The sequence below is a fragment of the Podarcis raffonei genome, chromosome 1, assembly GCF_027172205.1.
Source record: "Podarcis raffonei isolate rPodRaf1 chromosome 1, rPodRaf1.pri, whole genome shotgun sequence".
NCBI lineage: Eukaryota > Metazoa > Chordata > Lepidosauria > Squamata > Lacertidae > Podarcis > Podarcis raffonei.
Genome location: NC_070602.1, coordinates 48842450 through 48857084, shown reverse-complemented (window position 1 = coordinate 48857084; position 14635 = coordinate 48842450). Strand labels below are relative to the sequence as shown.

The 14635-nt window shown below is 40.2% G+C and overlaps 1 protein-coding gene across 19 annotated transcripts in view; it reads left to right on the top strand.

Moving 5' to 3' along the window:
* GPHN (gephyrin) overlaps positions 1 to 14635 on the top strand; it is a 234953-nt gene that overhangs the window by 31939 nt on the left and 188379 nt on the right. For all 19 annotated transcript variants that reach the window (XM_053385637.1, XM_053385662.1, XM_053385629.1 and 16 more), the window contains exon 2: positions 5051 to 5129. In XM_053385637.1, coding sequence (XP_053241612.1) covers positions 5051 to 5129 — 79 coding nt within the window. The remainder of the gene's footprint in view (positions 1 to 5050; positions 5130 to 14635) is intronic.

Genomic DNA, 14635 nt, shown 5'->3' with positions numbered 1-14635 from the left:
TCTCAATCTCTTTGAGGCTTTTTATATAAACAGCTGTCGTATCCTTTTAGACTGACTCTGTGGGGTGGGCATTGTTTTACAGTGGTTCTGTTCCCATCCCCAGGATCTGTTCCAGAGAGCATCATTGGGCGAGTGTTCTTTGGCCCACTGTGTTTTACACCGTTGTGAGGTTCTGCAGGGCACTAATTCATTCCTAATGCTTTTTGACATCTATATGAAACTGCTGGGAGTGGTTATTAGGGGATTTGGAGTGTGGTCTCATCACACTGTTGATGACAATATAACTTATTTCTCCATAAGGTATGACAGTGCAGGAACTGGTATGATGCTTGGGCACAGTGGTGGGCTGGATGATGGCCAATAATCTGAGTTTGAATCGTGATAAGGTAGAAGCTGTGTGAGTAAGTAGTTACTGGGTCCAGGAAATAGGTCAGTTGCCTGTTTGGATGTGAGTGCACTTTATCTGAGCAGATACATAACTTGGGGTTGGGGGTACTCCTGGCTCTATCTCTGTCACTGGAAACCTAAATGGCTTTGGTAACCAATAGTAATTCCTGCCAGCTACTGCTAGTGTAGCAGCTTTGGCTGTTCCTAGATTTGTATACGTTAGCCTACAGTACTGCAGGTATTGGTAACCACCAGACTGGATTACTGCAGTGCACTCTGTGTTGGGAATCCTGGAAGCTACAGTAGCTAATGTGGAATGTTGTGGCAAGGCCTTTGAAAGTGGTGTGTTACACTTGTGCTGGCAAAGCTGGATTTGGCTGCCATTATTCTACTGGGCCAAGTTCAAAGTCTTTCTGCTGTGCAATGAAAGAGTGTGTTTGACTTCTTATTTTCTTCTGCAGCTTCAGCTGTCTATGCTGAATTGAATGATATGGTTTTTTGGGGGTTGCAGAAGACAGCACCTAAAAGAAGGAAGTGGAAAACTGCTGTTCAATTAGTGGAACTCTGCTCATAGTTCCTAAGATCTGGGGCATCACCTTTCTATGTTAAAGCTGCCTTTACTCTGTTTTTGTTTTCAGTCTAGTGTGCAAATAATGGCTATTATTATTATTATTATTATTATTATTACTATTCATTTGAATGTACTCAGTTTTGAGTCATGCCTCCAACTCCAGCATGACTTATTGTGTATAGGAAAGCACAGTTGCATTCCAGCATAGCTGAGTTATGAATAAAATTAAGATTGAGGAACACCAAATAGGTTCAGTGGCCCTTGGCCACAGAAAATGTTGCAAGGCTTAAGAAATACATCATTAGAAACAGTTGTAATACACTGGGTCAATGATTACAAAAGATAAATGTCTCATTTCATTATGGTTAGAGAGTATGACACAGCCTGTGAAAAACAGAATCTCAGTCTGCAGTTTCTTGTTTTCCCGACTGTGCTTAAAAACACTTTGGCTCTGATCCAGTTAGCCCTCTTATTCATATTTTTTTTGTCCTGGTTTTGTGCACGTACAGCAGGACTAAAGTATTCCTGAGCAGCATTTCCCTCTGTTGAGTGCTTCTTCTGGCACCTTCCCACCCCAAAGGAGCTTCCTGTGCAGTATATTTTTTTTATGGGGGCGTGCTACTTTGGGGGGGGGGAGAAAATAAAAGTAGCATTGCATACTGTTTGCTCTAATACTTCGCTTCAGGTTGGAGGAAGGGCAGGACATAAAAATCTTGAATGAATGAATATGTGTGTGTGTGTGGCTAACAAAGTGCTGGGGAATGGTGACCAGGTGAAAATATGGAAACTATTATCAAGCACATACACCTGGCAGCTTATTTTGCTGCCTCTGTTGCATCCTTAAGTAGCTGGCCAGCACTAGTAAGTTTTGGGTAAGGGGCTTGAGAGGGTGGTGGCAGTCAAGCTGCAGACTCTCCTGGAGAAAACTGATTTCTGTACAGATTCAGACCTGACTTTGAGACAGAATTGGTTTGATATTTGATTTGATTTGATATTTGTGTTCTACTTTTGAAACAAACAAATTATTCAAACAATTAATACAATTCAATGCAAACTGATAGTGATTTAAAATATCAGAAATGGTTACTGAGCACCAGCCTTGCTTCGGTTGGCATACACTCTCTGGGAAGCTGCTTTTACACCCAGTGCAGAAGCACATTTCCAGGAACAAGATTTTTCATAGTTTTCCGTATCCACGTCTTTTTACCCTCAAAGAAAGAAATCAATCCCTTCTATGCTCTTTTCAGTGTGGTGGGGCAACAGATTCCATAGAAGAGCCAAAATAGTCTATGAAATTGCATCCACCCCCTTTGTCATTCTCTCTGCTGCCTTCCACTGGGAGCTGAGATTCTATAGTGGGATGCTTGCTCATGTACAACTCAGAATGTTGATCTTCTAGGGTTTTAAATCGTGTAGGGAGCCTATGAGTAGAAATGCTCCACTCTGCAGAAGCTCAGCTATATATATAAAACACATGGAGTGAGTAGCAGGAGTGGCGATGTGACAGAAGGATACTAGAAACCATCATTTTTAACAGAATGGAAAATATTGGAACAATGGTGACATAATCCATAAACTTTGTTCTCTGAAATATATGGATGTCTGCATTTTTTAAAAATATTTTTTCACACAAATATTGCTTCCTACTGTGCCCAAAACTACTTTCTTCAGGAAACTGCCAGTGCTGATACACTAGCAAATTATTTGCCAGTGATATTAACACCATGAACCACCAACAGAAAGTAAACACAGATTGAATGCTACTGGTAAATGTAATTTGAGATATGTATAGAAAAGTTATATGGCATATCTCTGGGAGAACAAGATGCTGTAAAATGGTGAACTGAAAAAGTGAAAAGGTGCAATACATATTTTATGGGTGTACGCAAATATTACGTTGCATATTTTAAAATAATTTGTAGAAGAAAATTTCTCTGATCTTTAAATGAAAATCATTTTTCATGCATACCAGCTATGTATGTTAATAATTGCAATGAATCATTAATATAGTTTATCTTTGTATATTGTATATGTGTGTGTGAAACTGTGCTTAGTTTTCTGCCTTTATCTATTACATGCATTCATAATAGTAGAGCCTCTTTGGGTGATAGTATGATCTAGTATTCAGTGGAACAAGAACATTACAGTGAAGTTCTCCTCTGGGCTGTTCTCAAGGGCATTAGGAAATGCTTGCTTTGCTTGATGTTTACACACTATAAGCTCACATTTACTTTAGGTGTTGAGTGTTAAAATAACATTCCATACACCATGAGACTTACAGGTCTAGCAAGTTAAATTGAAAATGCTGGAAACATATTCCAAACTTGCAAATTGTTAAGGGAAAGCCTTGCTACAATTGCTATTCTGTTCAGTCTCTTCCTTTAACCGCTGGAAAGAGCACTGCAGAACGTCCTACCTGCTCCTCCTATCTTTAAGGACCAGGGGGCAGCTGAGGCAGCACAAAAGAACTTTGATAATCTCAAAGGAACTTCACAGTCACCATTTGTTCTCAAATGCCAACATTGTCCTTGGTGGAGTGAGCTCAACCCTCCACCATGCAGACAACATCTTGTGTGAGTTTGGCTCTTCTTATAAGCTTCTGATGGCTCAGAGGCTTGGTTCATACAGAGGCATGGTCTTGCTTGTTCATTTTGTGAGGAAAATTTGATAGTTCAAGTAACCCTGGGGGTAGATTTCAATATGACTGCCACAGTTTAGCAGAATTTGAAAGTTCCAGAGCTTCAGATTTCAACCAGAATGTTGTTTTCTCCAAATGTCAACAGTAAGTCTATGAATAATGGAATCTGGGTATAGTACTTCAGCTGAGGCCTAGATAATGCTGAATAGAGAGGCTCTGTTGCATCCCCTTTTATTCATACTAATCCTCAGTAATTCACTATAACAGTTATGTTTCCTTCAATTAAAATAGCCCATAAAGTAACCTCAGCTGGAGGCTGTACCTTGCTTCCTTAACACATAGAACAGGCATGGGCAAACTCGGCCCTCCAGATGTTTTGGGACTACAGTTCCTACCATCCCTGACCTCTGGTCCTGTTAGCATCCCTGTTAGGGATGATGGGAGTTGTAGTCCCAAAACATCTGGAGGGCCGAGTTTGCCCATGCCTGACATAGACTATAGCTCTTCCCCCCAACTTCCTGAATTTTGCATATACATTTTTTTCTTTGTAATGAGTAATATGTTTATGCTTGGCTTTGAAACATTGAGATGTAAGAAACACAAAATGAAATTCAGCAATTATCTAGGTCATTTTGAATTTTAATCTTATACTCAGTGGGATTGGTAGTTTTGTCCCAGTTTTCTGTCATCAGCAAATTCTTTGTGGCCTGGGGTAAGAACAGGTGAAATTAAATGTTCTGGCAGCTGCTGGGGTAGCTACCTACGGAGACAGAATATTGGCTAAAAAGTAGGCAAAGCTAAGTCACCAGCAAACTAAAAAGCTCAACTTGATAGAGTCTATACCAGGGGTGGGGAACCTTTGGGCTTCCAGATGTTGGTCTCCCATCAGCTCCAGCCAACATCATCAATGGCCAGGGCTGATGTGAGCTATAGTTAGGAAATCTGGAGGGCCACAGGTTCTACAGAAATGTGTGAAAGCCACTCCCAGCAATATTGTGGGATTTTTTTTTACTGTCATAGTTCTTTCCACCCCAAGTAACTTTTACCGTTAAAGTATGTTTTCCTGACTCTCTCCCCACCACTTTAGATCTACACATGATGGGCATGTACTTCTTTTCATGTCTCTGTCTGTGTTGTGTCTAGTTTGGTCCTCAAAGTGTCTTCTCCTGTTTTAATAGTTTGTTAGGGTTGTCTAACTGTTCAGAACCAAATAAATTTGCAGTATTTTAATTCCTAGATGAGGCATTTTCTATTCTTGGTATTCAGTATCCTGATTTTGACATTGTGTTTTTTCAGTCAGCATTGCTTCATATTAATAATCTTTAGAATACAGCAAAATACTGCAGTCTTTTAGTAAAATTTTACCATAAGACCAACATCATTTAATTGATTTGAAGGTACTATACATGTGTAACATATTTTCCTCTCTTTTATTTCTCTTTCTCTTTTTTTAGTGAGTGACAGTTGCTTCAGGAACCTTGCAGAGGATCGTAGTGGGATAAACCTTAAAGACCTCGTCCAAGATCCTTCTTTGTAAGTATCTATCTCAATGTATGAATAATGGATTTCTAATTGAGCCACAAATTGATAACGGATCATCTGTAGAATAAATAAACACACAGAAAACCCAAACATTACCACCTCAATAGGTCAGGCCAGAGGGATGATTGTTTTCTCAACTAAGTCTTACAATACTCAGTTCCATGCTCAGTCTATAGGGAATAGGAAAATAAAATCTGATAACATGAACTTATTTTCCTCTCATGTTAAAAGAAGTCATTAATTTTCTATTGTACATTACAAGTGGAATTGCAACTGACTTTCCAAGCCATTTGGAGTATTGCGTGTTTTATATGTGTAAATCCAACTATTTCTATGTTTTCATCCTGTAACGTTCCATCTCCAGCAATGGGTGTGACATAGCTGCTGTTGGTGGGATAGGAGAAGGTCCAGCTCACCTGAACAGCCAGTTGAAGTCCAATAGGCATTCACTATAATTTTTGTGGTGGCTGCCATTTTATCACTTTTTTTTTTGATCTCTTGATTAATTAGCACTAAAACATTTTTCTGGCTACGTTTTTTAAATGAAAGAGTGTTGTAGTGTTATAATGTTAATTATATATATTAAAAAGGATTTTAAATAACCCTTTCTGGTCAGTGCCATTATAAACAAAGTTTCTAAAATAGTGTTGAGCATACAGCATTACTATTTTCTTGAAATAACTTATCTGTTTACCACTATTTTAGCAATCTGGATAATAAGTGGGGTATTTTTTTTATTCTGTAGCAAACCTTCAGTTTTAAAAAAGCTGAAAATAGAGAAAAAGATAACCACCTCAAAGGTTATATATTGAGCTGTGATATCTTCACTTCCCTAATAAATCATTGCCTATGTGAAAGCCCACCTTTTTTAAAAGACAGAAGATTAGTACTATGCTACTATAAAAAAGAAAAAAGAAATGGGACTTTTTGTGGTCTGAGAAAAGATGGAAGAATATTAGTGTATGTGCAGGACAATGATTGATTGGATGGCATTGTTTGGATGCACCTCAAAAATGAGTGTATAAACCATGACAATTAACGCTAAGGGCAGTAAAGGTAAAGGGACCCCTGACCATTAGGTCCAGTTGCAGATGACTCTGGGGTTGCAACGCTCATCTTGCCGGCGTACAGGTCATGTGGCCAGCATGACTAAGCCGCTTCTGGCGAACCAGAGCAGCGCACGGAAATGCCATTTACCTTCCCACCGTAGCGGTACCTATTTATGTACTTGCACTTTGACATGCTTTTGAACTGCTAGGTTGGCAGGAGCAGGGACCGAGCAACGGGAGCTCACCCTGTCGCGGGGATTCAAACCGCCGACCTTCTGATCGGCAAGCCCTAGGCTCTGTCATTTAGATCACAGCGCCACCCGCGTCTCAAGGGCAGTATTCAACTGCATTTTTGTGCTAGTGCAAGGGTATTAACCCCACTCCCTGTCCCCCATGCTATCCCCCAATCTGGTCTGAAAGGTTGAGGGAAACCCAAAACAGATTTAGGAGGTGCACAGTGGGAGGAGTGGTGGACCATTCTGCTGTGTAAGGAGGGATTATTGTACTGATGGAATGATCTGCTTAGCGCTTTGTCGAATACAACCCTAAATGTCTAGTGTGGAGGTACCTGAAGAAAAAACGCACAAACGCCTGCTTTCTATGTTCTGCCTGCACTGGCAGAATTAAGCTGAATACGTTTTTCCTATAATTACCTTGAACCAGCAAACTTTGCCTAAAGTGTGAGGTTTAAGCATTCTTATACAGCTCAGTAAGTGTTTAATTTTCATAACTTACTATAAAACTGTGGATTTACTTATCCTGCCTCTAACAAAGAACAATGTTTGCTTTAATTAGCTTCTTATTAAAAAATATTTTTAGTGACTCACCAAATTTAACATTAAGTTGTTAGCAATTTCTTCCCAAGACAGTTTTCTAGCCAGAAATTTGAGTTTCAAATGGGTGGGCTTGGAATTGTGGTGAGAGTCAAGTTTTGCCCCCATTTCACTAGGCCAAATGCACCTCAGCCATTGGCAGGATATGCAAAATAATATGCATTGATGGTTTTAATGAGGCTAATACAAACAAAATCACGCAGTTATTCAGCTATCCAAGTCTGAAACCTGATTAGGATTCTAAAGGTCATAACCAGAGTTTCAATTTAGGACTGGAAACACATTGGAACTTAGGAAACCTGTTATAGCAGGAACATGTGACGTTATTAAGGCACAGATAAAGTACCTAACTGGCACATTCTGCATCAATTTCAGTTTCCAAAGCATCTTAAAAGGCAGCCTCTTGTCAAGCATATTTCATTAATCAAATTGTGATGTGATTAAAGCATGTGTTGCCACAGCCAGATGTCTCTTACAGAAATGAGCACAGCTGGTGCACCAGGCTAAGCCAGGCAAAAGCATACCTGGCAACATCCATCACTTGGTTTGTGGATTCAAATAGATCCAGGAACCACCTAGACCATAAACCTTACTTAATTTCTCTGTATGTCTGTCTCCCTCCCATTCTCCTGTGGTATTTGAGGATGTGCTTGAAAACTGGTGGGAAAGGGTAGCTGGATTAGGCCTAGGAGGCAGCACCTGCTGGCCCCCACCCAGACTGATACTTTTAACAAGGCATTGCATAACTAAAAGCCTGCTACTTTGAATGTTTCATTCCTATTTCATTGAGAGTCATATTTCATAATATTTCCAGTGGGGGTTTTTTGGCTTTGTTTTCATTTTTTAAAAAATCTACACTAGTTTTTTTCTATTAATTGACTAAGAAAGATTTTTTTCAGCTGTGCTTCTGTGACTTCAGAATTGTGGAAAAGCATATAAAAATAGCACAGAACATTTTAGTGCCCTCTGTGTGTCTCTTATTTTTTTTCCTCTGAACAGATGGGGAGAGAGAGGGAAAAAAGAGTAGGAAAAATAATTTTAATTTCTAATAGGAGGCAAGCCAGGTCAAAGTGTCTATTGACATGGAGAAAATGCAAAAGAGTGCACACCATCTGTACCCAGTCATGAATATCTTAGTATCTTTTCATCTATGGAAAAACAGAAACCAAGCCTGTAGATGGGGAGTTCTAAGCCCAGAATTTATAGAATGAGACTGAGATCTTACCTCAGAAATATTGTGATACCATTGGGCAGTCTTGATCCATCCAAAGCACAAACTCTGTTTAGCCTTTCCAGCAATCCTACAGTACTACAAGTTCTAAAGTTTTCATCTCCCCACTTATAGCCACAATCCAAGAAGAATATAGACACACTGAAAAATATGACAGTGAGTGACAAATTAAAATGATAAAAGTGGCTAGGGACCCTGGTGAAAAGGAATACTTATAGTCATTTACTTACTTACTTACTTACTTACTTACTTAAAATATATGCACTGCCATTAACACGTCTCAAGGCATTAAAGGTAAAGGGACCCCTGACCATTAGGTCCAGTCGTGACTGACTCTGGGGTTGCGGCGCTCTTCTCGCTTTATTGGCCGAGGGACCCGGCGTACAGCTTCCGGGTCATGTGACCAGCATGACTAAGCTGCTTCTGGCGAACCAGAGCAGTGCACGGAAATGCTGTTTACCTTCCCGCCAGAGTGGTACCTATTTATCTACTTGCACTTTGATGTGCTTTCGAACTGCTAGGTTGGCAGGAGCAGGGACCGAGCAATGGGAGCTCACCCCATCGCAGGGATTTGAAACACCGACCTTCTGATCGGCAAGGCATTACACAACAATAAAATCAGTTCCGTTAACATTTCACACATATACAATAAAACAGGAAACTAAATCACTGAGCAGATCTTATTTAAGGTCCAGTAAATGCTTGACTTATTCCTACTCTGAAAGTTTGGTAAATGTTAGGGCTCAACCAATAACTGAATGCAGCACATTCCCATGCATGTTTGCTTGGAAACAGGTCCTACTTTGCACAATGTATCTTAATTCTAGGTAAGTTTTCAACCTTAGATTATTCCAGCAGTCTGGAACCATATTCAGCCTTTCAGCCATATTAGACCCACCAGGCATCTCCATTTGTCTCCAAAGCAATTTTGGGCAAAACACACTCATCTAGTTGTGGGTCAGTTAGAAAGATCTCTGATCTAACCACCACCATGCCAAAACCAGAGATAACATCAGATGGGGAGAAATGTTGTCTTTTACTGTTAAAGAGCAGTCAGAATGATAGAATCATAGAATTACAGAGTTGGAAGGGACCCTGAGTGTCATCTAGTCCAACCCCCTGCAATGCAGGAATCTCAACTATAGCACCCATTAGTAGGGTAAAACTAACCTGTCTCACAATGGTCTGAGGTTTGTCTCTGGTCTTATCGCTTTGGTGCTTAGCACTAAAATAGGAAAATAAAATCCCTTGGGTTGCTTTTAAGAGATTCACTTAAGAGCAGAGGCACCTTTTTAGCCACACCACTCCAATGCTAGTCTGCATTGACTACACTGACTTGTAGTCAGTAGGGTTTCAGGTTGGAGTCTTTCCCAATCCTACCCAAAGATAACCAGAAATTGAACCTGGGACCTTCTGCATGCGAAGTATGTGCTCTGCCACCAAGCTACAACTCTTCCCTCAACTGAGGAATAAGCATGGGAAGACAGCACTGAGCTGACAATGAGGCACTCTCTTCCCACAACTTATCCAGTAGGCGTTCAACATCTTCAGTGGGCAGAAAAAAGGCTGAAATCCATCTTGGAAAGACATCTGAAGGGATAGCTTGATGTTCAACTTGACAAGCAGCACCAGCAGATAGACCACATAGAGTGGGCAATGAATCAGGCTGTCTTCTGTCAAGTAATGGATCTGAATGTTAATTTTTGTCTGCAATGCAAAGAGATGGGTAGGAAGATTAGGGAGGCAAGTAGCATTACAGTCATGCTGGCTGATAGTTGTTCTGTATGCCTTTCCACCTCTACTACTTATCAGAACAATCATTCAGAGACCAAGAAGAGGACAAAGTCCTCACCAAGTCGTTCCCCCCCCCCAGTGGTCTTTGTGATTGAGGATCCCTGACTACCTTTATCAAAGCCCACTTCTTTACCCTTAGATGCAACTATTTCAGCTGATTCTTTGTTGATTTGCAGTGAAATGGTGCCCTCAGTTGATGTTCACTTTCCTTGTATCATGGAAGACCTTAATTATATGCTCTTCATATACTTCAGTATATGGAAGGCCATTTCTTGATTGCTGCATATAATGGAAGAAATCTCCTACTACAGTCGTAGTGTGTAATGTCTTATATTTCTCCAGAAATATATCTGACCTCCAGCCTCTCACCTTCAGGCATATCTGGATGAACAGAAAATCACAACCTCTTAACTTTTAAAAATTCCATAGAGGCACATCTTTTTGATTTTGCCTCCAATAGGTCATTATGCCTCATGTAGCCTGAGTGTTGTGCAGCATACTCTTTTACAGTGTGCTTTCAAGCCCCTTAAGACCTGTGTCATGGAAATCGCTTCTTTGCTCACCTGGTAACTTGTAAGAAGAAGAAATTGCATTTTTTTTATATTTTCTGAGTTCTCAGATTCCTCATTAGTCACACACTAAGGTTACTTCTAGAAAATCTGTTTGTTGAGAATTCATCCTGAGTTGTTTGTGTGGAGGTTAGATGGCACTTGCTATTAACTGAGCAATTTATCCTGATTTCTTTGTGATGTTGTCTCAAGCAAGCATTATCATACACTTCCAGTGGATTTCCCCACAAAAGACTGGTTTTTTGGTGGGGGGCAGGCAAGGTTATTTTGTGCAAAATCTCCAAATCAGCTGTAATTGCACAACCTGAGTTTGCCAGTGTGTGATTGTTGCTGGGTTTTTTTAATGGCATGGGATTCCTTCTGAAAGCACCCTAAACCACAAGAACAATTTTGCAGCCTGTTTGTTTCCTGTCATCCTGCATTGCTCAAGCATTCCTATCTAAATCTAGATGATTAAAGAAATGCATTGCTTTGGTTTACAAATTTGCCTTTGTCAGAGTATTTTGGCTTTTTCCATTAAAGGAGCAGCTATATCTACCGTCTTTGAGGAAAGGACCTCCATACAAGAAATATTTGGAACTACAGATGAAGGGCGGTATACAAATTATATATATATCTTGTTGGTATTAAAGGGTTAAGAGGTAACAAGTCGCTCTAATCACTGAGCAGCTGGAAGTCATTGAGCATCCAGGAATGTGAGTTAGTTTGTATAAATAGTCAGTTCACCTGTGTGTCCTCCTTCCTTCCCCCCCTTGACCTGACTCGCAGGCTCAGTTTGTGGCCATGGGCATGTTTGCTGATATGAGTTAGGTTTAGAGTAAAGTTTTCTTTATGCCGGAGATAAGAGCATGTGTGCTTTATCGCCAGGGTTTTCTTCTGTAAATAAAGTTGTTTTTTTTTAGTTCCAAAGTGCTTGTTCCAGGATTCTTCATTGAAAGGTACTGACTCTCCTGCCTTCTTAAACCGCTGCACGAAATTCTCTGCTGAGATAAGATTTATGGCGTTGGAAGCGCACTGGACGTTTACTTAACATTAAACTAATTAAAGTTTAATGGACATATCTATATCTATATATATCTATATATCTATAAAGTGGTACCTCTGGATACGAACAGGATCCATTCCGGAGCCCCGTTTGCTTCCTGAAGCGAACGCAACCTGGGGCGCGATTCGCTGCTTCCGCGCATGCGCATGACGTCATTTTGACCATCTACGCATGCGCGAGCAGCAAAACCTGGAAGTAACGCATTGCGTTACTTCCGGGTCGCTGCGGAGTGCAACCCAAAAGTGCTTAACCTGAAGCAACTACAACCGGAGGGATGACTGTATATATATCTATCTTGTTGAAGGCAAGTAAGAAATTTGATAAATAATAATGTGGAGTACAGTTGAATAATTGGAAATTAAACCAATTCCTGCCAACTTATCCACTTCCACCCTTTAACACAGAAATAGGTAAAATGTTGCGGCTTTCTTTCAAAAACTGGTGGCTATTTCTACTTTGATGGACCTTATTTTGGTTTGTGTGGAAGGTGTTAATTTCTTGGATAAAATACTTTTTGGTTTCATTGGCCTCCACTGGTTGACTCCTTTTGGCGAGTATTGGTCCTTTCAGGAGTGTGTGTGTGTGTGTGTGTTAAATCTTACAAAAGGAGCTATCTCTCCCTATAATTATTTTTAATGTAAACTTGTTCAGGTTTTCCCTCAGTGTCATTTTAAACACACAATTATGGAATGAAATTGTGGGAGAGAAAATTAAACCCAGATTTATTATTTATTTTTTACTTCTAAATCCAAGAGTTTGTAGCAGGAGACTACTTCTAGGAGGTTAACAGATTAGTCTCTGCATACATTGCCTTTTATACTGTAAAACAAAATGGTCAATTGTTTTCTTCCTTTTGTGTTTATATAATATGTACCAAATATGTACCAAAAAAACCATTAAAATAAGCACATGAGACAAAATGGACATAAATACATACTGAAATATTTGTTCAAAACACAGGAATGTAAGAAATAAAAGTCCAGGAATTTCTGTAAGGAAAATACACTTGAAGAATTCACATTTCCCCTGGCACCAGTAGTTCCTAGCTTTCAGCTTTAACATCAGTTCAGCTGTATTTAGAATCACCTTTAGTTGCAGCAAAAGTCCAAATAGCACTTATTTTGCAGTTCATTTTTCATGATGCCTTACTCGGTAATCTCAAATTGCCTCAGCCCTCTTACCTTACAATTTGAACTTCATTATTATTTTTACTTAACTCAATTTCAGATAATTTCTGCTGTTGAAAAACCTATAAAGTTAAGTTTCCTTGTTAAGGAAAAACCAACATCCATCACATATGGAAAGGTGGGGCATCTCTACTCATGCTGTCAGTGAAATTTATCACCACTTCTGCGGGGGGGGGGGGACCTGCTTTGGATAATTTCCCAGTCCTTTGGAGCTGATTATGGGGCCACAGAGCTTTGTTGTTGTTTAGTCACTTAGTCATGTCCAACTCTTCGTGACCCCATGGACCAGAGCACGCCAGGCACTCCAGTGTGGCATAGTGGTTAAGAGCCAGTGTGGTGTAGTGGTTAAGAGCGATAGACTCATGATCTGGGGAACCGGGTTCGCGTCTCCGCTCCTCCACATGCAGCTGCTGGGTGACCTTGGGCTAGTCACACTTCTTTGAAGTCTCTCAGCCCCACTCACCTCACAGAGTGTTTGTTGTGGGGGAGGAAGGGAAAGGAGAATGTCAGCCGCTTTGAGACTCCTTAAAGGGAGTGAAAGGCGGGATATCAAATCCAAACTCTTCTTCTCTTCTTCCTGTCTCCCGCAGTTTGGTCAAACTCATGTTGGTAGCTTCGAGAACACTGTCCAACCATCTCGTCCTTTGTCGTGTCCTTCTCCTTGTGCCCTCAATCTTTCCCAACATCAGGGTCTTTTCCAGGGCGTCTTCTCTTCTCATGAGGTGGCCAAAGTATTGGAGCCTCAGCTTCAGAATCTGTCTTTCCAGCGAGCATTCAGGGCTGATTTTCTTAAGAATGGATAGGTTTGGTCTTCTTTTTGGCAATCAGTGCATAGGAAGTAGCCTTATTTAGCTTTCTCTTCTTGTCACAAAGCTAAAAGAGCAAAAACATGAACATGTGGAATAGCTGCCTTACAACTGCTTTATATTCCCTTTGTCACTTCTCCACAGTCTACAACCCACTGAAAAATGTGCATTTTTCAGATTCCTTCTTCACGTAGTCCTGGAAGATGCTGTAAATCAGGCTTCCTCAACCTCAGCCCTCCAGATGTTTGAGACTACAATTCCCATCATCCCTGACCACTGGTGCTGCTAGCTAGAGATCATGGGAGTCGTAGGCCAAAAATATCTGGAGGGCCGAGGTTAAAGAAGCCTGCTGTAAATGATAGAAAGAAGGAATAAAATCTGGGAATTGGAGTTGGTAGAGAGATGGTTAGTGGTGGTAGTTTATAGATGGTAGTGATAGGGGGCAAGATTTGCCTGATAGTTCACTCCTTGCTAAATGCTACACTGCAAGATAAGGTTTTGAAATCCTTTTATTAATTATGTTATTCAGAAAACCAAAACATTGGGAAGTCAGGATTGAAAAAATGTGATGTCCTTTGGCAGGTACTATAACTGTAGCTGGTTTGCAGAGGAAAGAGAGACTTCTCCAGCAAAATTTCATCAGCTTTGAAGAGTATCATTGTGAGTTTGGAAGCATACGCTTTTGGCAGCTTAAAATAAGAAGCATTACAGCTATGAAACACACCTTGACATTTATCCAGGATAGTAATATGCATGAATAAGCATTTCAAGTCAGGTGATAGGGCTTGGAGAAAAACCAAGTGAGTCTTTGATTCCCGCTGCAAGGGATAGCATTGCTTTTTGTGCTCTGAAAAAAAATATTCAAGGTAAAAACAGCCTACTGCCATTATGGTGATTTGCATTAAAGCCTATTAATAGTAACTCTGCTTTAAAATAGTGGGTTTTGAATGAATGTTTTTTATCTTTAGTTTGATGCTCTGTGG